This window comes from Pelobates fuscus, chromosome 4, assembly GCF_036172605.1.
Source record: "Pelobates fuscus isolate aPelFus1 chromosome 4, aPelFus1.pri, whole genome shotgun sequence".
NCBI lineage: Eukaryota > Metazoa > Chordata > Amphibia > Anura > Pelobatidae > Pelobates > Pelobates fuscus.
The window spans coordinates 46,037,343-46,062,141 of record NC_086320.1 but is presented as its reverse complement, the minus strand read 5'-3'; the positions used below and the strand labels follow the sequence as shown (position 1 = coordinate 46,062,141).

The 24,799-nt window shown below is 37.6% G+C and overlaps 1 protein-coding gene across 1 annotated transcript in view; it reads right to left on the bottom strand.

The window, feature by feature from the left end:
• CSMD3 (CUB and Sushi multiple domains 3) overlaps positions 1–24,799 on the bottom strand; it is a 1,213,223-nt gene that overhangs the window by 200,297 nt on the left and 988,127 nt on the right. The window contains exons 40-44 of the mRNA XM_063451130.1: positions 20,769–20,887; positions 20,563–20,632; positions 19,888–20,004; positions 10,877–11,086; positions 7,280–7,468 (exon numbers count right to left, since the gene is read on the bottom strand). Of these exons, the coding sequence (XP_063307200.1) occupies positions 7,280–7,468; positions 10,877–11,086; positions 19,888–20,004; positions 20,563–20,632; positions 20,769–20,887 (705 nt within the window). The remainder of the gene's footprint in view (positions 1–7,279; positions 7,469–10,876; positions 11,087–19,887; positions 20,005–20,562; positions 20,633–20,768; positions 20,888–24,799) is intronic.

Genomic DNA, 24,799 nt, shown 5'->3' with positions numbered 1-24,799 from the left:
TGGCTGGACTTTTGCCTGACAGACCTCATATTTGTATTATATATTATTATATATTAGATAGATAGATCGATAGATGACCGATAGAATATATACAGTATACAAACACACAGTTTATATATATATATATATATATTTGTGTAAGGGGCAAATAGCCGTATATGGAGTAAAGATCCAGCATAAGCGTAGGATAGTATAAAGGGAGCAAGTCGGTTGTGGTGTGCCAAGACCGACGATACAGTAGGCCTGTAAATAAAGATGGCCCACCAAGGAGTAAGAAAGTAAAGTAAATGGAAAGAAAAGAGAAAGTGTTGAAATGAGGAGTGGGTGGGAGGGTCATTCTGATGCTGACCTCAAGCGATATGAGTAAGGGGTGTCCCTTATATAGGGGAGTGAATTAATTTAAGCCCCTCCCACAAATACAGGCCAAACTGCCTTAATACTTGTGTAAGGGGCAAATAGCCGTATATGGAGTAAAGATCCAGCATAAGCGTAGGATAGTATAAAGGGAGCAAGTCGGTTGTGGTGTGCCGAGACCGACGATACGGTAGGCCTGTAAATAAAGAGGGCAAAAATGAATAATAAAAGATTTAATATAGTCAACAAATATATACAAATTAACCAGACATTTCCTTAAATGCATTACAGTATTTAATTCCTGGAAGGATTTTGAAGGTAGGAATCTAGGACCGAAAGTGTACACCATTTGTTGTGGGTAGGATAGTATGTTATCTGTTGTTGGTGCGTATTGACTCGTTTCGGAATGTGGTAGAGCCAATAGGTAATGATGATATAGATTATTTTAAGCAAACAAATATGTTTGAATGACTATCTGTTCCTGTCCAAATCTGAGATGATTAAATTGCGTATACGCAGAAGTAAATTCACACTGACACACGGAGTTCAGGTTAAAAGAACTTCGAGAAAATTTAATGGCATCTGGTTAAAAAGCGGGCTCGCAGACCCTTATAAGAGCAAAATTACATCATCATAGAATATCAAGATAACAACAAATAAACATCATTAATTGGGTTAGGTGTTAAGTGGCTATGTCAATACCCACCCATCAATATTATTAATTGGCCTAAGTGTTAAGTGGCCGGCTACATGACCTCCCACCGAGAGGTGGCGTCATCTTGGACACGGGTGTGGACACGATGGCCCAGGCGCCATCTTGCTAGCACGAGGCTTTACTCGATGGGAGGGGGCTTTAGGCACCATTTTGAGTAGTTAGTGATGTTAGATTCGAGGTCAGTTTCAAGGCTTTTTTAGTGAATGGACATTTCATTAGTTCAGTTCTCATGATCTAGCTATGACATACATTGTTACATATTACAGGAACTTGACAATTCCGGTGTTACTCATATCCTTCTAGAAAAAGTATTCTCTTGCTAATATTCTAAATGCTGTTAGGAAAATCTGTCATATAATGAAGTTAATGGAGTTAATGGGGAAATTTAATAAAGGTTTTAATAATTCTACAACAATGATATATGTGTTTACGTATGTGGGATCGTTGAAGACAATGATATGTCTGAGTGGTGGTGATGGTAGTGGATTCTCTGGCCTGAGAAAGGCATAAAAGGCAATGTGCATGGCTGGTAATGGCCGACTTGGTAGTATATTTGAATGGTTGTAGATCTAATAGGTCCGATAAGGATGAAAAGTTGGATGGCTATTGGTCATCTCTGAGAGGAACGTGGGGAAATGGATTCCTGAAAACTTCTGAGTATATTCTTGTCTGGTATGATAGCATGAAGTTATGGTAGTTTTGGCCATAGGTTATCCTGTGTTGTTGAATGTCTGTAAAATATATAATTAATGGTGTGTGAGATAGTTTAAGTTTAAGGTTGCAAAAAGAAGCAAAACCTAGGAGAAATGTTATGACACAGGTTGAGATATGTCGTGTTCCAATGAGATTCTTTAAGACAGGTGAAAAGCTGTGTTATGTGTTCCCTGACCATGATTTACCCCATGCCACAGCAGCTGCTACAATGGGGTAGATCCCCCTAAGGGGCTGAGGTGGTGGAAAAATTTCAAAACCTGGATGCCATGGCCAACAGTTCCAAAGCAATCGTTCCCGGTAGATCGCTGCCAAACCCGTGGTAGACGCCGCGTCTGACCATCTGGTTGGAGAAGTGTCAGACAATCCTGGAAGGAACATGATTTTACAATGCCAAGTGGTTAAGAAATTCCCCCCATGTGCAGGTCTGCTGTTGCTGGGGTGTCTAGGGACATCCTCTGATTGTCATGTTGGAAGTGTGGAAAAAAGGGTAAAGTACTCTGGATGTGAAAGCGTGGTCTTGTGGTATGATTGGCATGGCAAAATTAAGGAACCTGGTAGGGATTGTAGTTCCTTGCAGTTGTAAGTACTAAGCAGGAGGTAGTGATTGATGTAGTTGAGAATGTTCCCTATTTGTCTTGTGGTAACTTGCGTGTATGGATGCCGACTCAAGTCGTATGCCCAGTAATGTGATGATAGTGTCTGGGCCTTCTGTTTCTTATGGGGTACTGGGATGCCCAAGTGGTCAACCAGACTAAGCTGCCGTGAGGTTACTAGTGAAAAATATGTTATCTTTGATCAACAAGAAGTCTTCTAGATAGTGTATGACTGTAAGGCCTCTGGATATGTTATCATAACCAGCACAGATTATCTGTGAATATCGATAGTAGGCTAATCTGTAGCCCGAAAGTTGAGCGGGGAAAGGATTGCCCATTTTATGCCATGTAAGTGCCAGTGTGTAGGGTAGATGGTAGCCGTTTACTGCGTTGATGATATTGGTCTTACTTAACCAAGCTTCAACCCATGCTTGAGTGTTAGCTGTAAAGGTAGATCAATGGTGTTGTATAGTAAGGAAACTCCTCGGAGGGTATGAGGGAGTTGAGACTTGGGGTAGCGGAGGTGTGTGGTGCCAATAAGTCTATGGTTAGTCTTTGTTTAAGGGAAGATTTCCTTGTGACAATAGCAATGTGTTTGTGTTTGGTGCCATGCTGTAAATGGTGGAGATTGGAAGACCCCACTGCAAATCTTGGCTATGAGTGTGTTTACAGCCAATGGTTCTGTTGTGCTGACTGTAAGTGAGGGCATTCCTTGAAGGTGTATTTATGATACCTGTATGGGAGCCCTTTGAAGCTCCAGAGCTTTAGTAAATCTACTACAAGTCTTGAAGGGTGATGAGTCAGGAGTGTTGAAAATGCATTGGTGTGTACAGATGGTGAGTAAGTTATTTGTAAGTTGTATTGGAACACATGGTTTGTCATGTGCCCTGAACCATTTGAACATATATGCAACAGTCTATATGCAATGCAACTACTCATATCAATTGTCTCTGGTAGTTCAGGGGTGCTGGTACCTGGAGCCTGAGAGTGCTCGTCAATTTGTTTGGGACAAAATCCCCTCTGTATGGGTACCTGCACAAATAAACATCTCTACATATTCCAAATGCCAACCCAACCAAGGGATGGTCAGTTCCCGATTTACCTGGAATCCTCGGATCTGACCATCACAGATACATCATCATGCATATATATGCCTTGCTTCCCCAATGTGCTGGGATCATATGTGCAGGGTTAATGTCTTGTGTGTCATAAGAATTGATTGTACCAGGTAACAGAGTTTCGGTTGGTGCTGGTTGTACAGTAGCGTGAGGCCCAGCCTTGTGAGGGCTGTGGTGACCGACTCGAGATTGCCAGTCTGTCATACATTTTTTGGCTCATGAGTTTATGAGTGAGGCTAGCATGGCCTGGGTGTCACCTGAGTTGGTGTAGCTGGGCCTTCCCCTGCCTCCGTGTTGTCCGGAGTTTGGAGCCTTGTGAGGGCTGTGGTGACCGACTCAAGATTGCCAGTCTGTCATACATTTTTTGGCTCATGAGTTTATGAGTGAGGCTAGCATGGCCTGGGTGTCACCTGAGTTGGTGTAGCTGGGCCTTCCCCTGCCTCCGTGTTGGAGGAGTTTGAATAACTCTGCTTTCCTTGCTGTGGCAGGGTAGGGGATTTGTCACCTCCTTAGGTCGGTGGTAATGTGTGGGATCGTCCAGGATCTGATTGCTGCTGGACTAGCAACATCTCCTCTGCTTGAAGGTGTATCAATTCTAGCCGGGGTGCTAGGAAGAGGTGATTCTTCACCAACTTTTTGAGAAATACTTCAATAACAATAAAGATTGCAATTATTATTTGTACCTAGGGGTCTTGTACAGGCTTGCTAGCTAATCTGTAAGGCGAAACGATTAGGCTTGGTGTGTTTTGGTGACTGGTGAGGCCCTGCTAGTTGCCAAGTGGCTTGAGAGACTCTATCTATGCCCGGCGTGAGGGGATTTTGTGTGGCCACCGAACGTTGTGGCAGGATGTTGGCCTCTCGGTGACAGTAACCAGAAAATAGGAAGGGGAGTGACAGGTGAGGCCCTCTCTATGATACAATGCGAGGCGACTAGCTCCCGAGGGGCCCAAGGGGTGTATGCCTCCGAGTGTGAGGTGGGGTGTTGGCCTTGCGGGACCACTAACCGAAGCATAATGCAGAGAAAAAAAGGAAGTAATACCTATTTGGCCCTAGAACCCTAATTGCCAGTACACTATTACTATTCCAGGGAAGGTAAGAGATGGATAACTACGTGAGCAGGTGTATGTACCTGGTAGTATGGTATTGAACCGGACAATCCGTATAGGTTTTTTAGTAGTAACTGTAACCTGAATGGATAAAACCGTATGGCATAAGGAAATATGGCATAGACCAAGCTTATCTTAATACGTACAGTATATGTGAAAAGTAAAGTGCCGTGATGTGTAAATATTAAACATCGTAGCCATACTGGTTAAATATGTATCAATCTTAACCCATTAAGTGCCGTATGTACAAGTGAAAAAGTAGTCTGTCCCCACCTTGTGTGTTGTATGTCCCCTTGCTAGGGAAAAGTCTGTAGTGTGAGCAGTGTGCTTTGAAAAATGTATGTGAACTATATTACCAGTTACGTATATACAGATGCGTCTGCTACTGTGTAATAATATATGTATGTATACCAGATGTTTGATATAGTACTTGCTATGTGAATTGTTGTATGTCTTATTGAATGGTAGGGGTCAGTGAACATGGTGTTGCAAAATGCAAGTGCACTGGAGATATGCCGAGTGCCCTATAGGTGGCAGTGTAGTTGGATTCTGATTGGTATGTGAAATGTTGTTTGTCTATTGACCTATAGGTGTCAGTGTTTCGGTGTTTGTAAAACCCCATGAAAATTGTCAATGTACTTGACAGACCTGTAGGTGGCAGTGTTGATAGAACCACTGTTGGTCTTGATGTGAAATGTAAATAATTGTGAATTAAACCTGAAGTTGAGCCCGTGCTGGAGTTTAATTTATGGTTTATGGTTATGTTTAAAACAATCTTATGTGTAATTTATATTGGCTGGTAAATTGTATATGACATGTGAAGACAGTTTTGCTGTTGACCAGTAGGGGTCAGAAATGCTGATTGTATGGTAAAAATACCCCTTAACCCCTTAAGGACCAAACTTCTGGAATAAAAGGGAATCATGACATGTCACACATGTCATGTGTCCTTAAGGGGTTAATCCTACCGTTTGACAGATAGGAGTCAGTATAAAAGCGAAAATGTTGTAGTTAGTTTGTTTGCTTATGAAGTGAAAGAAAGTCTGAGAAGCCTGTAGTATACCGATTGACCAGTAGGGGTCAGCATGTAGGCGAAAATGCCGTGGTTCGTTGGTTTGTACATGAAATGCAATAATGTCTGAGAAGCCTGTAGAACACAAAAAGACCAGTAGGGGTCAGTGTGTAGGCGCAAATGAGGGTTCGTTGATTTGTACATGAAATGCGATAATGTCTAAGAAGCCTGTAGTACACCAAAAGACCAGTAGGGGTCAGTGTGTAGGCGCAAACGCAGTGATTCGTTGATTTGTACATGAAATGCGATAATGTCTAAGAAGCCTGTAGTACAACAACAGACCAGTAGGGGTCAGTGTGTAGGCGAAAATGCAGTGGTTCGTTGATTTGTACATGAAATGCGATAATGTCTAAGAAGCCTGTAGTACACCAAAAACCGGTAGGGGTCAGTGTGTAGGTGAAAATGCAGTGGTTTATTGGTTTGTACATGAAAATGCAAAAAAACGTTTAAGAAGCCTGTAGTACACCGAATGACCGATAGGGGTCAGTGTGTAGGTGAAAAATGCGGTGGTTCGTTGGTTTGTACATGAAATGCAATAATGTCTGAGAAGCCTGTAGTACACCGAATGACCGGTAGGGGTCAGTGTGTAGGTGAAAAATGCAGTGGTTCGTTGGTTTGTACATGAAATGCGAGGGGGTTTAAACGAATGATATGCATGAACATGCAATGGTTTTAGAACAGACTTAGACAAAATGCAGCCGTAAAGTGAGGACTGACCCGTGCATGGTGCCGTGGGACTGATGCCTGGCGTAACGGGTAGGTCGACTTACGGTTTGTGAGTCACTTGGACATCATCCACGGCGATGGATTGAAGAAAGAAGGTGGTAGGCCGGAAAAGCCTGTGGCTGGATTCCTGACACAGCTCAGCTTAGAAAACCTCATGGAGTAATCAGGTAAAATGGCGTCTGGATGACCCGGAAGTAGAAATCATTCTGATGCTGACCTCAAGCGATATGAGTCAGGTAAGGGGTGTCCCTTATCTAGGGGAGTTAATTAATTTAAGCCCCTCCCACAAATACAGGCCAAACGGCCTTAATACATATATTTATATTGTTTATGTGTGAGAGAGTGTATATAGGGAAGTATATTCTTACTATTCTAACTTATATTTGTTTACTGGTTGAGTGAGTCAGTTACTACATGAATTGTATTGAATATCATTGTTTCTTCTGTCTTATCACCTATTATTTTTTACCATATAAAAAATATAGATACATAAGATAAAAGAGTTCTTACATTTTGCGTTTGACTATTTAGCAAATTGAGTGGCAAAATCAATGTTTCTTAAAGATTTCTTCACGTTTACTAATAAAACTATCCTCTACTGTAGTAAGAGATAATGTATGCAATGAGAACTCAATCTTTTGACATGGGCACACACCCTGAAAATATATTCAATGCTGTGATTAGCCTTTGCTGCTTTAGGGTATTCGGCAATAGAACTTATGGGGCTATTTTGTTTACTATGCATATCCTTAAAAAAGGAAGTAACCCTAACTAATAAAAAAAAGAAAAAATCATACTTTTTATTCATTGTTAAAAATTTCCCTTTTCTTCCAGTTACTGCAAATAAAATAAATGTATGAAGCATATTCAGTACTACATACCATCACAACGAGGCACGGGATGGTTCCAATTGCGACTCACTCCATGTAGACATGTAAGAGCAGATTCACCAATCAAAGAATAGCCAGGGAAGCATTCAAAAGAAATTGTATGGCCAACAGTAAAGTCACTGCCAATAACAAACCCATTCCGAAATGGACGTGGATCAGGACAACTCTGCAGCTGATATGCTATATACAAACAAATAAAAACAGCATGATAATGCTATACCATAAACAAAAAATATAAAAATACAATTATAGTATTTAAGTTGGAAAGGTAGTTCAAATATTTTCTAGTTTTGTTGTGCATCGTGGAAAGTAGTACAAAATATTATCAAATGTGAGCCTGCCCAATCTTGGATACTAATGACAGTCTGAGAGTGCAGATGGTCAGTTAGCCAAGCAATCTTTTCCCTGGCTGGACAGATTCTCAAATGATAACGTTGATGTGTTAATGTTTCCACATTATCAGTGCTGTTGCATAGGGGCTATAGGTGAAAGCCCCATATTTTGTCAAGCTGTTTAAATGCTGTATAACTGGAACCAGGTTTTTGGACTCAGGATGGATAAAATAAATAGAATATAAAATAAAATAGCAGCTTAAATAAAGTAAAATAATGTAACTTATGAGCAAATTTACTTATTTATGTCTGTAATTAATAAAGTTAGGTTAGGACTTATCACAACTAGAACACTTTCGTGTAGTAGTAACGTATATGTTGTGTGGGTAGCCTGTGTGTGTTCGTTGGCTACATGGGTTATGTGCGAGAAGTGTTTATTGTGTCCAGCCACCACATGCATTACTTATTTGTTATATATATATATATATATATATATATATATATACAGATTGATGGGAGTTGCACTCCAGCCTTCCTCAAGTGTCTGCCCGGTGCTCGGCTGCACAAATGTATAACGTGTAGGAAAAGGCCAGCACTCAAGGACTTAAAATAGTCAAAAAGAAAAAAACCTTTATTCCAGTTTTTCTGAGGGTCGACGTTTCAGTCCACCACTGTGGACTTTCATCAGGACATAAAATACAATATTACAAAATTCTACTTAAATAGGAAAAGATTAACTTACCCAACCACTGTCACCTGTGCTCTAGCGTGGTGCACTTCCCTCTGCGAATGTGTGTCTAACGGCACAACCCCTTACGGTCCGCAGTGTTTGACCCATCACCATAGCAACCGATACACTATTCACCGCTCGGCGATCCAAACGTGTTTCTCTATACAAGGCAAGGGGTAGCAGATGGAAAAGCTCGGATGTAATCACGAGCACTCCTAAAACTGCATCTATTAACTGTACATCCCCTTTACCGTTATGTGTCTGTGGGTAACATATCTTTGCAGTGACTACTCTTGCCGGAGTTCTGTATTTACACTCCCAGCATAGGTTCTATGCCGTGTACGTAACCATGGAGATCTTATAAGCAGATCGGTGCCAACGATCTATGTGTGCTATGTACAAATGAGTGCTAAGTGAGACTATACCAATAGATCACTCAATCTGTTTACGAAAATAATATGAATTAAGAGTGATTGTGAAAGTGCCGTGTCCATCACTATGGTAACATATACACAGATCGATCTAAACGATCTGTGTGTGCTTATCTGTACTTAATAGCAAGTGAAGTACCAAGATAAACCTATAAATCGATCGGTCTAAGCGATCAGTGCATGTTTATCTGAACTTAGTGGCAAGTGAAATAGTGACAATGTATAAGCTCAACTATGTTATACTGTGATGTATTGATAAGTAACTATGTATAGGGTTTATAAACCTAGGCTCATGCTTACAAGTTAATCCAAATGCTGTGTGCCCACATCTATGCGTAATCAATGTACAAGTGAATCTCAAAAGTGTAGTGAATATACACCCAATCAAAATAAGTGCATGTGATAACTATGTGATGAGTGCCAAAATACAGTATTAATAGTAATAATAATAAAGATAATCGTCTCCTCTTACACTGACATGTACCAATAGTGAGAAAGACCTCTCTGCAAGCTATGTCAAATGTGGACCTCTGAGGGGATTTTAAAGACAATGCGCCAATTCAGGGTAGTGGCATGACAAATATTTATACTAAAGAAAATAATAAATCTATACATTATATTTCCACAATTGATGTGGTAAAAAATAATAATAACCATCCCATGTACATACCACTTCGTACCCTAATATATCAATGAGGGTCACTATAACCATCTCATCACAGCTATAGACTATATACTGTGGTGATAAGTAACCAAAACATCTATAGAACTAGACTGTAGATCATATAGTAGGGAAAATTATATATTAGTCTCCCTCAATTCATAAGGGGACATCCCTGGTCGGGATATGTGCAGGGGAATGGATAATTAAAATAAGGAAGCTTCTCAACTCACAGACCTGATATATATAGTATGTAGTCCTTTGTCTTAAAGGCCAAAAGGGGCCAGAGTGTTAAATTCTCAAGTCCAAAATCACAAAAAAGATATATATGATAATTTTTCATTGAGGCCCAGGGGGGCCAAGGTATTGAGTTCTTGAATCCAAAATGCCTCTTTGCGTAACAGTGCTATAGATCGATTTCCTCCTCTTCTAGATGGTGGAATATGGTCGATGGCGATGCATTTAAGTGATGTTAAAGAATGTTTCTGCTCAAGGGCCTCAATGAAAAATTATCATATATATCTTTTTTGTGATTTTGGACTTGAGAATTTAACACTCTGGCCCCTTTTGGCCTTTAAGACAAAGGACTACATACTATATATATCTGGTCTGTGAGTTGATAAGCTTCCTTATTTTAATTATCCATTCCCCTGCACTTATCCCGACCAGGGATGTCCCCTTATGAATTGAGGGAGACTAATATATAATTTTGTGGTTGGGTAAGTTAATCTTTTCCTATTTAAGTAGAATTTTGTAATATTGTATTTTATGTCCTGATGAAAGTCCACAGTGGTGGACTGAAACGTCGACCCTCAGAAAAACTGGAATAAAGGTTTTTTTCTTTTTGACTATTTTAAGTCCTTGAGTGCTGGCCTTTTCCTACACGTTATATATATATATTTATTTTTTATTTATTTTTTGCCCTTCCAGCTTACATTTGAAAAGGGAGAAAACCATGGTGCACACCTGTTAGAGATGCAGGCCACAAAATATTTAACAAGATATTTAATAATATCCATCATCTTAAATCTCTCCCTACAGCTGCAAATATATATTGTTTCTATTCTACAGCTAACAATACAGCATAAAAAAACATATTCTGTGTTAGTTAGGTATCATAAATGCATGTGCATTCATATAATTGTGCTATTTTACATTTCAAAATAATTAAAATAAAGTCTTATGCCACTGACCAGTTACTAAATATGCATGGCTATAATATATTCCCAATTTTACTATTTACCATGCATTTTCATCCATCCATTAGAAAATATTAAAACTAATAATATAGTTGTAAAAGTATTACATTTCTATTAAAGAAAATATAAAGTTGCTGGAAGTAAGGGTAAGTCAATACAATTATACTTTGGATAGTCACACACATGTGTAATATATAAGCATATTATATGAAAACTTAATCAAATCAATAATTACCTTGATATATAATATGAAAGCCCTGCTTGTTCTGTGAGTAATCACTATGAAAATACAAACTGGTTTCATGAGTTGTGCTGAATAATGAAGCTGGAAGCTGGGGTCCACTTAACTTCCCAATAACAGAACCAATCTCTGCAGCCCCACTTCTTACTTCCAAGTAATCATGAATTGTCTCCGTGGAAAAATTTACAAACTGCAAATGTACGCCTAAGGAAATAAAAAAGAAAACTTTCAATATTTAAATGTATAATTCATTTGGAAAAAGAGTATTATTCAAACAAAAATAAAATGTATTCTGTACAACAATTTCACACCTTAATTGCATGGTGTTGACCTAGCAAAGTGTTGCCATTTGAGAGGTAAATGTATGGGTGTGTAATTTAGGTATAACTATGCCATTTATTTGTGTATTTTATAGCATAAAAAAGTAATACAATTCTCCTGGTTTTTTTTTGTGTGCAAAATCTGTTGTGATTCACTGTGGTTGCTATGGTAACTCCCTCTCTAATTCCTTAGACTGTTCTGCTAGCCCTCGCTAGGGAGTATGGGAACATGGCCACAAAATCTGTTGGTGTCATGGTGTTGGTGTCATGATGGAGGTGTGCCCTGCATGTGGGCGCATCGGAGCTCAGTCAGACTGGAGGTGGGTGTTAGAGAATTATAACATCCACCTCTGTAATGACATTGTGGTGACAGATTCCCTTTAAAATAATTAGGTTGGTTTTCTGCAAAATACAAGAATTAGTCAGATATCGGAATACTTTTGCAAGGCAAAAAAAATATATAAAATAAATATATATATATATATATATATATATATATATATTATAATTTTTTTATTTGTCCACTTTCTGCATATTTAAAATGACCAAGAAATTATATACCAGAAATGGTATGTTCTTTAACGCTGTTTCCTTAATTGTCGGTCTACATTTTCATGTCTGCCTGTCTGTGCTAAACATGCATTTCTAGATGAACTTTATAATGTAGTTCATGGATATGTTCATACAATTCTTAACAGAATCAAAGTAGTATATTCCCTACAATGAACTGTGATGACACGGGTACTAAAACAGTATAGCCCAACTCTATAGCTTTATGTATTTGTTATCTGTTTTAGCTGTTTGTTTGTTAATTCATTCAATTACATTATAAAATGTAAATTCTGATCAAAGGTTTTCTTGTTCTAATTATATACAGTTGCAAGAAAAAGTATGTGAACCCTTTGGAATGATATGGATTCCTGCACAAATTGGTCATAAAATGTGATCTGATCATCATCTAAGTCACAACAATAGACAATCACAGTCTGCTTAATAATGTAATAACACACAAAGAATTAAATGTTGACATGTTTTTATTGAACACACCATGTAAACATGCACAGTGCAGGTGGAAAAAGTATGTGAACCCCTAGACTAAGGACATATCCAAGAGCTATTTGGAGTGAGATGTCAGCCAACTGGAGTCCAATCAATGAGATGAGATTGGAGGTGTTGGTTACAGCTGCCCTGCCCTATAAAAAAACACACACCAGTTCTGGGTTTGCTTTTCACAAGAAGCATTGCCTGATGTGAATGATGCCTCAAACAAAAGAGCTCTCAGAAGACTTACGATTAAGAATTGTTTACTTGCATAAAGCTGGAAAGGGTTATAAAAGTATCTCCAAAAGCCTTGCTGTTCATAAGTCCACGGTAAGACAAATTGTCTATAAATGGAGAAAGTTCAGCACTACTGCACTCTCCCTAGGAGTGGCCGTCCTGTAAAGATGACTGCAAGAGCACAGCGCAGACTGCTCAATGAGGTGAAGAAGAATTCTAGAGTGTCAGCTAAAGACTTACAAAAGTCACTGGCAAATGCTAACATCCCTGTTAGCGAATCTACAATACGTAAAACACTAAATAAGAATGGATTTCATGGGAGGATTCCACAGAGGAAGCCACTGCTGTCCAAACAAAACATTGCTGCACGTTTACAGTTTGCACAAGAGCACCTGGATATTCCACAGCAGTACTGGCAAAATATTCTGTGGCCAGATGAAACCAAAGTTGAGTTGTTTGGAAGAAACACACAACACTATGTGTGGCGAAAAAGAGGCACAGCACACCAACATCAAAACATCATCCCAACTGTGAAGTATGGTGGTGGGGGCATCATGGTTTGGGGCTGCTTTGCTGCGTCAGAGCCTGGACGGATTGCTATCATCGAAGGAAAAATTAATTCCCAAGTTTATCAAGACGTTTTGCAAGAGAACTTAAGGCCATCTGTCTACCAGCTGAAGCTCAACAGAAGATGGGTGTTGCAACAGGACAACGACCCAAAGCATAGAAGTAAATCAACAACAGAATGGCTTAAACAGAAGAAAATACGCCTTCTGAAGTGGCCCAGTCAGAGTCCTGTCCTCGACCCAATTGAGATGCGAATCACACCAGACATGCCAAGAATATTGCTGAACTGAAACAGTTCTGTAAAGAGGAATGGTCAAGAATTACTCCTGACCGTTGTGCACGTCTGATCTGCAACTACAGGAAACGTTTGGTTGAAGTTATTGCTGCCAAAGGAGGTTCAACCAGTTATTAAATCCAAGAGTTCACATACTTTTTCCACCTGCACTGTGAATGTTTACATGGTGTGTTCAATAAAAACATGGCAACATTTCATTCTTTGTGTGTTATTAGTTTAAGCAGACTGTGATTGTCTATTGTTGTGACTTAGATGGTGATCAGATCACATTTTATGACCAATTTGTGCAGAAATCCATATCATTCCAAAGGGTTCACATACTTTTTCTTGCAACTGTATGATACCGCACTCAAAATTAGATGCAAAAAACTTGATTTGTATTCCACAAGTTTTCACATTTAATATAGGTGCTCCAATAGTAAGTACTTTTGCAATCCTATACTTTGTATTTATGCTATTGCACACCTATACTGTTCTCTTTCAAGGTAGTGAATAAAGGCAAAATCACATATCAAAGAAGTGACAAATCGCACAGTACACTATATATAGTATATAGATATACCTATTTACATATTTAACACATAGAACAGAGATAAAATCCTGAATGTGTATGCTTCTTGTATTCAGGGCTGTCTTTAAGGAGGGGCAAACGGGGCAGCTGCCCTGGGCCCAGTTACTCATGGGGGGCCCAAAGCAGCTGCCCTGTGGGCTCCGCTGCCTGCAATACATTTTTTTTTTTTTTTTATATTTCCCTACCTAATGGGCCCGCGGTGCTATTATTGCCCTTAGGGCCACCCAGTGAGCATGTTCCAGCAGGGGTCCAGTCGGCGCTGTGGCCCTTTAACAGCGTGACCGGGCCCTTGCTTAACGGCTGCATGGGAGGAAGTGATGTCCGTGAATCACTTCCTCCCACCTCAAAGACATCGGGCCGCGCGGGAGGCTGCTGAGCCAGCATCCAGTGAGGAGGGGGAGCAAGGAGAGCTAGACCCCCAACTCCCAACTACCACAGCCAGCACACTGGACCCCAGGGAAGGAAGCCTCTTTAAAAGGTATGAAACTGAAGAGTGTCTGTGTGTGTGTGTCAGTATGTTTGTCTGTGTGTGTCAGTATGTCTGTGTGTGTGTGTGTGTGTGTCAGTATGTCTGTGTGTGTGTCAGTATGTATGTGTGTGTGTGTGTGTGTGTGTCAGTAAGTCTGTGTGTGTGTCAGTATGTCTGTGTGTGTGTCAGTATGTATGTCTTTGTCTGTGTGTCAGTATGTATGTCTGTGTGTGTGTGTGTGTCAGTATGTCTGTCTGTGTGTGTCAGTAGGTCTGTGTGTGTGTCAGTATGTCTGTGTCAGTATGTATGTCTGTGTGTGTGTCAGTATGTATGTCTGTGTGTGTGTCAGTATGTCTGTGTGTGTGTGTCAGTATGTATGTCTGTGTGTGTGTCAGTATGTATGTCTGTGTGTGTGTCAGTATGTTTGTCTGTGTGTGTGTTAGTATGTTTGTCTGTGTGTCAGGTATGTCTGTCTGTGTGTGTCAGTATGTCTGTGTGTGTGTCAGTATGTCTGTGTGTGTATGTCAGTATGTCTGTGTGTGTCAGTATGTCTGTGTGTGTGTCAGTATGTATGTCTGTGTGTGTGTGCGTGTGTGTGTGTCAGTATGTCTGTGTGTGTCAGTATGTCTGTGTGTGTGTCAGTATGTATGTCTGTGTGTGTGTCAGTATGTATGTCTGTGTGTGTGTCAGTATGTATGTCTGTGTCAGTATGTCTGTGTGTGTGTCAGTATGTCTGTGTGTGTGTGTCAGTATGTATGTCTGTGTGTGTGTGTCAGTATGTATGGCTATGTGTGTGTCAGTATGTATGTATGTGTGTGTGTGTCAGTATGTCGGTGTGTGTGTGTGTGTCAGTATGTATGTGTGTGTGTCAGTATGTACGTGTGTGTGTCAGTATGTATGTGTGTGTGTCAGTATGTATGTCTGTGTGTCAGTATCTATGTCTGTGTGTCAGTATGTCTTTGTGTGTGTCAGTATGTCTTTGTGTGTGTCAGTATGTCTTTGTGTGTGTCAGTATGTATGTCTGTGTGTGTGTGTGTCAGTATGTATGTGTTTGTGTCAGTATGTCTGTCTGTGTGTCAGTATGAATGTCTGTGTATCAGTTTGTATGTCTGTGTGTGTCAGTATGTATGTCTGTGTGTGTGTGTCAGTATGTATGTCTGTGTGTCAGTATGTTTGTGTGTGTTGAATGCAACACCGCCACCCCACACTGCCACTGTCACAACTCACCGCCACTGTCACCCCACACTGCCACAGTTTCACATAAAGTAAAATATAAGGGGAGTTGGAGGCTTTCCATGTTAATGCATTCTTTGCTATGTTATAAATGGTTTGTTATTCTGACAATCAGATGAGAAACACGGATTTACCAAACCAGGAAACTGGGGAAACTGAGAATAAATTGCAAAGTTTAGGCTGAAATACCCAGACCGTGTAAAAATTCTATATCTCAGTTACATAATTGAGTGTGTCAGTATGTATGTCGTTGTGTGTGTCAGTATGTATGTCTTTGTGTGTCAGTATGTCTGTGTGTGTGTCAGTATGTATGTATGTCTGTGTGTGTGTCAGTATGTATGTGTCAGTCAGTATATGTCTGTGTGTCAGTTTTTATGTCTGTGTGTGTGTCAGTATGTATGTGTCAGTCAGTATATGTCTGAGTGTCAGTTTTTATGTCTGTGTGTGTGTCAGTATGTATGTATGTGTGTATGTCAGTATGTCTGTGTGTGTCAGTTTGTGTGTCAGTGTGCCAGTCAGTATGTCTGTGTATGTGTCAGTATGTATGTCTGTCACAGTGTCAGTATGTCTTCACAGTGCCAGATTGTCTGTCACAGTGTCAGTATGTTTGTCACAGTATCAGTATGTCTGTCACAGTGTCAGTATGTCGGTCACAGTGTCAGTATGTCGGTCACAGTGTCTGTGTGTGTGTGTGTCAGTGTGTATCTGTATGTTGTCAGTATGTATGTATCTGTGTGTGTGTGTGTCAGTGTGTATACCTGTGCATTTATCTGTATGTAGCCAATGTGTGTATCTGCATGTGTGTCAGTGTTTGTATCTGCATTTGTCAGGTTATGTATCTGTGTATCTGTATGTTTTCAGTGTATCTGCGTGTGTGTCAGTGTGTGCATCTGTGTGTCTGCATGTGCGCCAGGTTGTGTGTCTGTATGTGTGTGTGTCAGTGTGTGTAAATGTGTCTGTATAGCTGCATCTGTATGATTGTGTATATCTGTGTATCTGCAAGTGTTTCTGTGTGTGTATGTGTATCACAGTGTGTGTGTGTGTGTGTGTTTGACAGTGCATGTGTATTTGTGCATACATCTCAGCATTCAACACTACACGCAAATACACACCTGCATTCAAACTTCAACACTACATATAAACACACCTCTTTTTTAAACAACACAAATATATATAAACACACCAGTGTATTCATAATCCAACACTACACTTAAATGCATACTTGCATTTAAATGCCATCTCCACATACAAACACACCTCTACATTCACACAAACATACTCCATACAAAAACATGCTAACACTCAAACACACAAATACTGCTCAGTGCTAAATACAACCCTGCATGCATGGGAAAATGGTAGCGCCCCAGCTGTCAAAGCATTGTTGGAGTTGCATGACAGATGGGGATCTACCTTTTGCCCCCTCTTGCCCAAAATAATTAATGCACCAGAGCCCTCTCTACTTTTCGTCCGCCTCTGCGTTGGGGTGGGGGGCATGATTGCATGCCAGGGAGGGGACGACAGGGTTCAGGGGGCCCAAGCAAATGTTTGCCCAGGGTCCAATCCATATTAAAGATGACCCTGCCTGTATTACTGATTCCCACAGTATATGGTACTGTTAGGATGTTTTAGTTGACCCACATGGGTCTGCAGTACCTTGGTTCACAATTAAAACATCCAAACAGTCCATATACTGTGGGACTCAGTAATACAGGAAGCATACAAATTAGTGATTTTATCTCTGTTCTATGTGTTAAGTATGTAAATAGGTATATCTATATACTCCAGTGTACTTTGCGATTTGTCACTCCTTTTGATATGTGATTCTGCCTTTGTTCACTACCTTGAAAGAGAACAGTATAGGTGTGCAATAGCATAACTACAAAGTATAGGATTGCAAAAGTACTTACTATTGGAGCACCTATATAAAATGGGAAAACTTGTGGAATACAAATCAAGTTTTTTTGCATCTAATTTTGAGTGTGGTATCATATATAATTACTACATTAATTTAAGGTGTGTTTGAGGGCTACCTTGATACCAGCACCATTAGGAAGAGTGCCAAAACATATATTAATAGCAAAAGTTTTTTTGGTTGCCTTTGACACAAATGCACAGTGTTTGTAAGTAGGAGATGTAATAAGTTGATCATCCCTGGTAGACGAGGGTCTATAAGGAATCTAATTGGACTCTTTACTTAGGAAGGACTATTTTCCTTTGTTTGTGGGTTTTCAGGTATTGTGTATTATAATGTATTTAGCGCACTTTATTGTGGTTATGGATTGTTTTTCAGCTAGCAGTACTCTTCAATTCTCTACTTTAACACTGAAACAGTGAAATTAGAGCCATCTGGGGGTTTTGTGTTGTTGGTGTTGAAAGTCCAGTTAATTTCTTAATTGCTTGTAATTGACTTTCATTTGATGTTGGTTCTAGCAAGAGCTGTTTAGTGTCTGGCAAACAGGCAATAACTGGATGAGAGTTTTTACTATACATTCATGCACTTGTTGCCCAATGAACTTTGTGGGAGAATATAAATGAATTTTTCTGGTAAAAAAAGAATAGAAACTGTAGGATTAGTAACAGCAAACATTAGAAGTTAATCTACCCTCTAATATCCTATTGCACCGGTACTGTCATGTCAGGTTGTTAATATTTATAATGTTAATACTGTAGATAAAATAAGACTTGAAATTGTCATGAGTTCTAGAATGAAGATACAGTGTATATGTGTCATATGAATAACCCACGCACATCATGTCAGCTACATATTTATAATAATATGTTCATGGAAAGAAAACATAAGAGATCATATTTACCAAAGGGTCAGATTCATTAAATTGGCTAAATATTTTTACATAGGATGATTAATGCATAAATGGGAACATGTTGCCTGCCAAAAAGAAATTCTTCGTGCCAGCTAAAAACATGATTTAATTACTATTTTTGCATCTTGTCATAGGTTGCTTGAAAGGTTGCTGAAAAATCTGTCAATTAGATGGTTTGTTGGAAATGTTTAAAGAGGAACTGTCACTTTGAAGGGAAAAGAACTACTTAATAGATAACCGAAATGTCTCCAGTCCTATTTTATTTTTACTTGCCTTGAATATGTCACTGAAGGCAAAGCATTGCAATTGTCCCATAATCCAATGAGCTACACGTGTGGATGCCATAAATGAAGTTATGTGCATCTAACCATCTACAAAACATAATGGTGCTGACTGGAGAAAAATGCCATTAAGATAGACTTGTACATTCAGATTCAGATGAATTGCGATTTTGCGGAGTTTGAACTGATCGGCTGTCTGGCTGAATTCCATATCTCTAAAGTGCCATATGGACGTATAACTGTGTAAACAACTAGCACAATGACCAAACATGTTTGTTTGTTTCAGTATTTGGAGTTTCACTTACAGCACCAAAAAAAAAAAAAGAGATGACTGATGGGAAAATAAACATGATTGATGGCCATGGGACAGCTATTAAATGTTGATTTAATTCATTGATCAAGTGAGAAGTAACCAATAGAGGAATAAAAGGGTGGAGCAGAAATACACTATAATAAATATTTAATAACTACATATAATATATAAATATAGATTTGTTTACTGTTCCTCCTCTTTTTGGCTACTTTTTCTCACTTGATGCGTGAACCAAATGGCAGAATACTGTGAGCATCAGTGTACTGAAAAATATATACATAATATTTATATTATGTATGTATTTTACAGTACACTGACTGGATCATTTGGGCATCCTTTTAGCTTGTCTGAATGTTTTCCCAAATATTTTTCAATAGATGATATTCATCCAAACCATCACATGAATTAACATCGGAGCCCTCCCCACCCCCAAAAAAAAAAAAAAAACATATCCACCAGGCACAAGTCTAAAATGTGCATAATACCCATATAAGTACTAACTACAGTTACACTAATGAAATGTGCATAATAAAGTAATTTGTGTACCGTACTGATTCCCTATACCTCACTGTTTGTTAAAATGTATAAATAATGTTTCTAATTCAAACTTGCTTATTGTGGAATTTTGTTTTCCAAGCAGGTTATTTTTGCTGAACCATTCAAAATCAATATTTGTCATTTTTTAAAATAAATACACAAGAAAGCCTGTACATTTATAGATTTTTTTTTTCAAAGCCCAATGTATTTTGTAAATCGAATTAAGTGAATGATATGTCAGCATTCCATGTTTTTGAAGGCAGTCAATAGAACCCTTTCATTGTTTTATTGGTACACAAATTGATACGCTACTTACCAAACCCAATAGGAAGTTTTATGGTCCAGGTACAATCTAGACTACTTGGATAGTTTCCGGGAAAACCAGGACTGAGTATAACACCACTGAAGTCATACATGGAACCACCACATTGTGCTGAAAAAAAAGATCATATTAAATGGAATTATTACTATCAGTTATAAAAAAGATTATCAAGATTGTCTTCCTCTCATTGATTTGGTTACTGTGGAATTTTGCTGGTTTAGTATTTCTTTTATACACTATGTACAACTAATTAGATGTTTTGAAGACATTAACTGACATGAAGTGGAATCTTCTCCAGCTCTACTATGTGCAGAACATTATTTGTTAGATTAATGGTGTTAACCAGTGCTTTCTTACGCTTTAAGAAAAAGGATATGATACTAGGCAGACTAGATGGGCCAAATGGTTCTTATCTGTCGTGACATTCTATGTTTCTTTGTTTCTAATGGCACAGAGTCAAATGGGATTTTAAAAGTAAGGCTTCCTCTCATACTAATGGAAATAATATGTTTGTTGCTAGATTTCAAGTGGCATAGTATTTATATTGCCCATGGCTGTTTAGTTTTGTGGTTACATTTAGAAATATCTATTTACAGTATTGTCTATTGGTGTATTTGTGAGGGCATTAGGCAGGTGAAAATTAAATTAAATTAAGTGTAACTTTCTTACCAATGCAAATAGGAATAGGGTAGTTCCACCTTCTTACGGGACCAGGCATACATGTGATGTGAGAATGCCCCTATACAGAAACAATAGAATAACAGATGTATAAAAACAACAAACAATAAATAGTAGGATAATTAACATTCAATCTGTAAGATTATTATGTACAGTTATTTCATGTATGTAACTTATAATCAATAGTACAATCATACCTGAAGAGAGTATCCTTGTTCACAAAGGAAAGATACCACATCACCAACCATATATCTATCCCCAACTTTTATTCCATTGTTTGGTAATAGAGGTTCAGGGCAGGAGTCAAGGCCAATTGCTGGAAAATAAAATATATGGTTTTCAAGGAGGTGTTAATATATAAGCATTTGAGTCACATATATGCTGATCTAATGGGAAAGTGAGTATTGTTGGCAAGGCTATTACAACCAGTAACTTACTTTAAAGGTCTATCCCAGGCACCAAAGCAACTATATCTTGGTGATGTGGTTATAGTTTCTGGAGTTCCTTGGTGCTGTTTTACCTTCTATTGTTAGACCATTTTAAACAACTCAGAAGTATTCCTAGATGCTAGTCTGTTGCCTCTTCCAATGTAAGCCTTAGTTCTAGTAAGAAAGGGTGGCAGTGATAACCTGAGAGTGTAAGCTGATGCTCTCAGCCTTTTACTGACTGCTAATTGTGAGCAAGGTATAAAAATGTCCATACTTTTACTCATTATAGGTGAGTAAAAGCTTACACTCTTATCTGATCACTGACACCTTTTTGATACTCAAGCTAATGCTTCCTCATTAGTCCTGGCATATGAGGAGATGCAGCAAATGTTTTTTTTTTTTTAGGTAACGTTTGTTCTTTGATAAACCATTCAAAAAACAATTTAACACTACAACTGGTGCTCCATGCACTATAACCACTTAATTGAGATGAAGTGGATATGGTGCTTAGAGGGTTGATCTTATACATTTCATGATATAAACGTACTATAGATCTTTACTAGTGTGAAACAGACTTCCACAAAACCTAACAACTTTTTAAAATTCCTGCACCAGCAATCAAACCATGCTTGTAATAACTGCTGTTCAGTAACTTATTTTGCACATTTTTTAAAAAATAAAACCTTGCAACTGGGTTGTATTTTTTTTCTAATTAGACAATAAATCAGAGGCATCAGAATACATTTTCATATTAAAAAAACAAAAACTAAATAAAGGTACATGTATTTAATGTTGTATCCATTTGAATGCCTTATCTGTGTATGTAGATACGTATTAGTAACATTTACAAGCTTTTGCCCATCAAAAACGTGAGTGCAAATGCTAGCTATATAAAAATGAATATTAGATCCATTGTCAGGAATAAAAACTTAATTACTGAACTTAAAAGATTATTTATTACAAACTTCAAAGTAGACTTTAAATTTAGCGTAAAAAAAATCTTAAAATGGCTTTACCTTTAGATTTTTGGATAAGCTTCTCAAATGATTTTATTTTTAATAAACTTTTAAAATGCTTTCATATTTTGGTAAAAAATATTTCAATATTGACATTTTTTTCATGTATTGATATTTATTTTGTACATATCATACATTTTAGATATTTTTATATTATCAAAGAATCTTTTAAAAAGTTTGTCCAAAAATATTAAACTGAGGCCAATATTACTTGGTAAATGGTAATATTAACATTATCAATACAAATTATGAATACTTTTATTTTAATAGGTGGTAATACAGAAGAAAACATAAAATAATCCATGATTTAATATTCCTCCAGTGCTGCCCTGTATCCAGCAATGGCTTGCACCATCTTATTGGTTACTATATGCCAATGATTATTTTATTCCTGAACAACATCAGTTACTCTGATAGTAAATTTCGGGCCACTTTTAGCAAGCTTTTCCTGTAAGTGCGTAATTATGATATGCCTCTATCAAAGGACATACAGCAAGCACACACACGAAAAAACAAATGGATGTGACTACGCTTATTACATTACTCCCAATGTGTGTCATGTACAAAATGTTGGCAATTTAATTATAACACAGCTTTGTTTCATACCAAAACTAGATTTTATATACTGCATCTGTTCTGGATCAAAACAAAAAGTAAACTGTGTGAAAATTCTACTCTCTGTGTGTTCTGGAAAAAAGAATGGTTAGGTCAGGTGCTCTAAAACATCTCAGATTCTATCTTCTTTTAAATTAAGTTAAATAATGGATGGGATTTTCAAAAATGTTCAAAAATTCCCCAACTTAACTAAACACATCCAATTTTGTAGTTATGAATCAACATTATGTTGTTGTTGTTGTTTTTTTTTTGTTTGTTTTTTAATTATGGCATTACCTTGTGTTTCAGTAATTTTACATGATTGCTAATCAAGAAGGATCCCAAGTAGAACTGAGATTTCAACCACAGATATAAAAAGAGCTCTAAATAATGCATATTTCAGGATAGACCACTGATGAATGGGGTTGCTTTCTTTGTTAAAAAGTATATAAAATGCTATATTATTATTAAACACCTGGTATTATTATAGTGAAAAGCAAATTCAAAAACTTAAGAATCATTAATAGATCAACATTTCATTTGCTAAACAGCAGGTGTTTTGAGTTCAGTGAACATTATCTATTCATGTTTTCTAATTAACTTCTTTTTGACGCTGCTTGAAAATCTGCAAACTAATTACAGTAATTAAATAATCAAGATTTTCTAGGTGAATCCAAGCCAAAACTATCAGCTGTATTAAAGTCATTAGGACATCTGAACATAATTCATTCTCTCTTATAATGTTTATAGCAGAGTAAAAAAGATATAATGAACATAACAGCACTCCAGAAATTATTTGTGAGGTCCACAAAGAGAGTGTTTATTAAAAAGATAGAGGGTGGCAAAGCATCATAGGAGCTGTAAATCCAGAATTAGTTGAAATCCCTGTCCAATATAGTTATATTGTATGCATTTTGTATTATCTTTCGGTGGCAGTCATGGTAGGTTTAATATTGAGTTAAGATTTTTAAATACAATGCAAAACTTCCAATCAATGTTAGTTTTCACCTCTCATCAGCTTGTCTATAAGAGCTCTGAAAACTGATTGCTGTTTGTAAATACATATATTCCAATTGTGACACTAGATGAATATATATATTCCAGTTGTGACACTAGATTCCTTTTGAAGACACTCTGGCTTCAATAGATTCCAGGTGGGACATCTGAGATCGCTGTCCAGAACAGTGCAGTTGTAGGAACATCTAAGCTACTGCACAGAATCCTCAGACTCCCAGGTTAGGTAGAGGACCCAAGAATGAGGAATACAAATACCACAATTGAGAAAATCAATTTTATATATATATATATATATATATATATATATATATATATATATATATATATATATATGTATATATATATACTGAGAAACTTTGCAAAACCTTAACATGAAAATAATGTATACTTACTCTCTAAACTAGTATTGTGGGACTTGCGAATTTTAGATCATTTTATGTATCTGAGCAGATAATATAAGCAGGAGATGTTTTTCTAGTTTGGCTAATTTGGCTTTAAAATATTCTACACCCTTTATTAGTATACGTATGATAAAGTTAAACTGAAATTTTATGTTTGTATGCCATTATTTGAATTTCTAAGGCTTCTAGTGCATTTGCAGCCTATACCCATTAGCAGAGTGATATCTCTATGGTTTCTTATATCTTCCTTGCCATTGCAAATGTATCTTTTATACTCTTGTGTTGATTTAACTACTGTATTAGATACTATCCCAAATGGCTGTACTGTACTTGGTGCTTTTTGGATATAGCCTTGTCTTTGTAAATCCCTTAAAAACAAAATAAATTCTACCCTTTTTCAATTTGTCATAGTTCCGTTTTTTAGGGAATAAACAACTGGCAGAGTTATCCAGTAAACTATATTTTCAGATACAGATCATAGAACTTAAGAGTTTAAGTTTAAATAGCTGAGATTTTTTTTCTTTTATGGATATTTAGTCATCAATTTGAAATTACACAGTTACTTTGCAACAGAATAGAACATTGGTGCAAAATCGAAGCAGGAATATTTTACCAATAGTTCTTGACTAAGACATTACTTCTAGCTACTTTATCATGAGAATAAAAAATGTATTTGAGAGCATGAATGAGCATGTTAGAAACATTTTATGAAATAGTATTAAAATATACATATTGCTTTAAAATAACGTAGAAATTACATTAGCAAAAATAC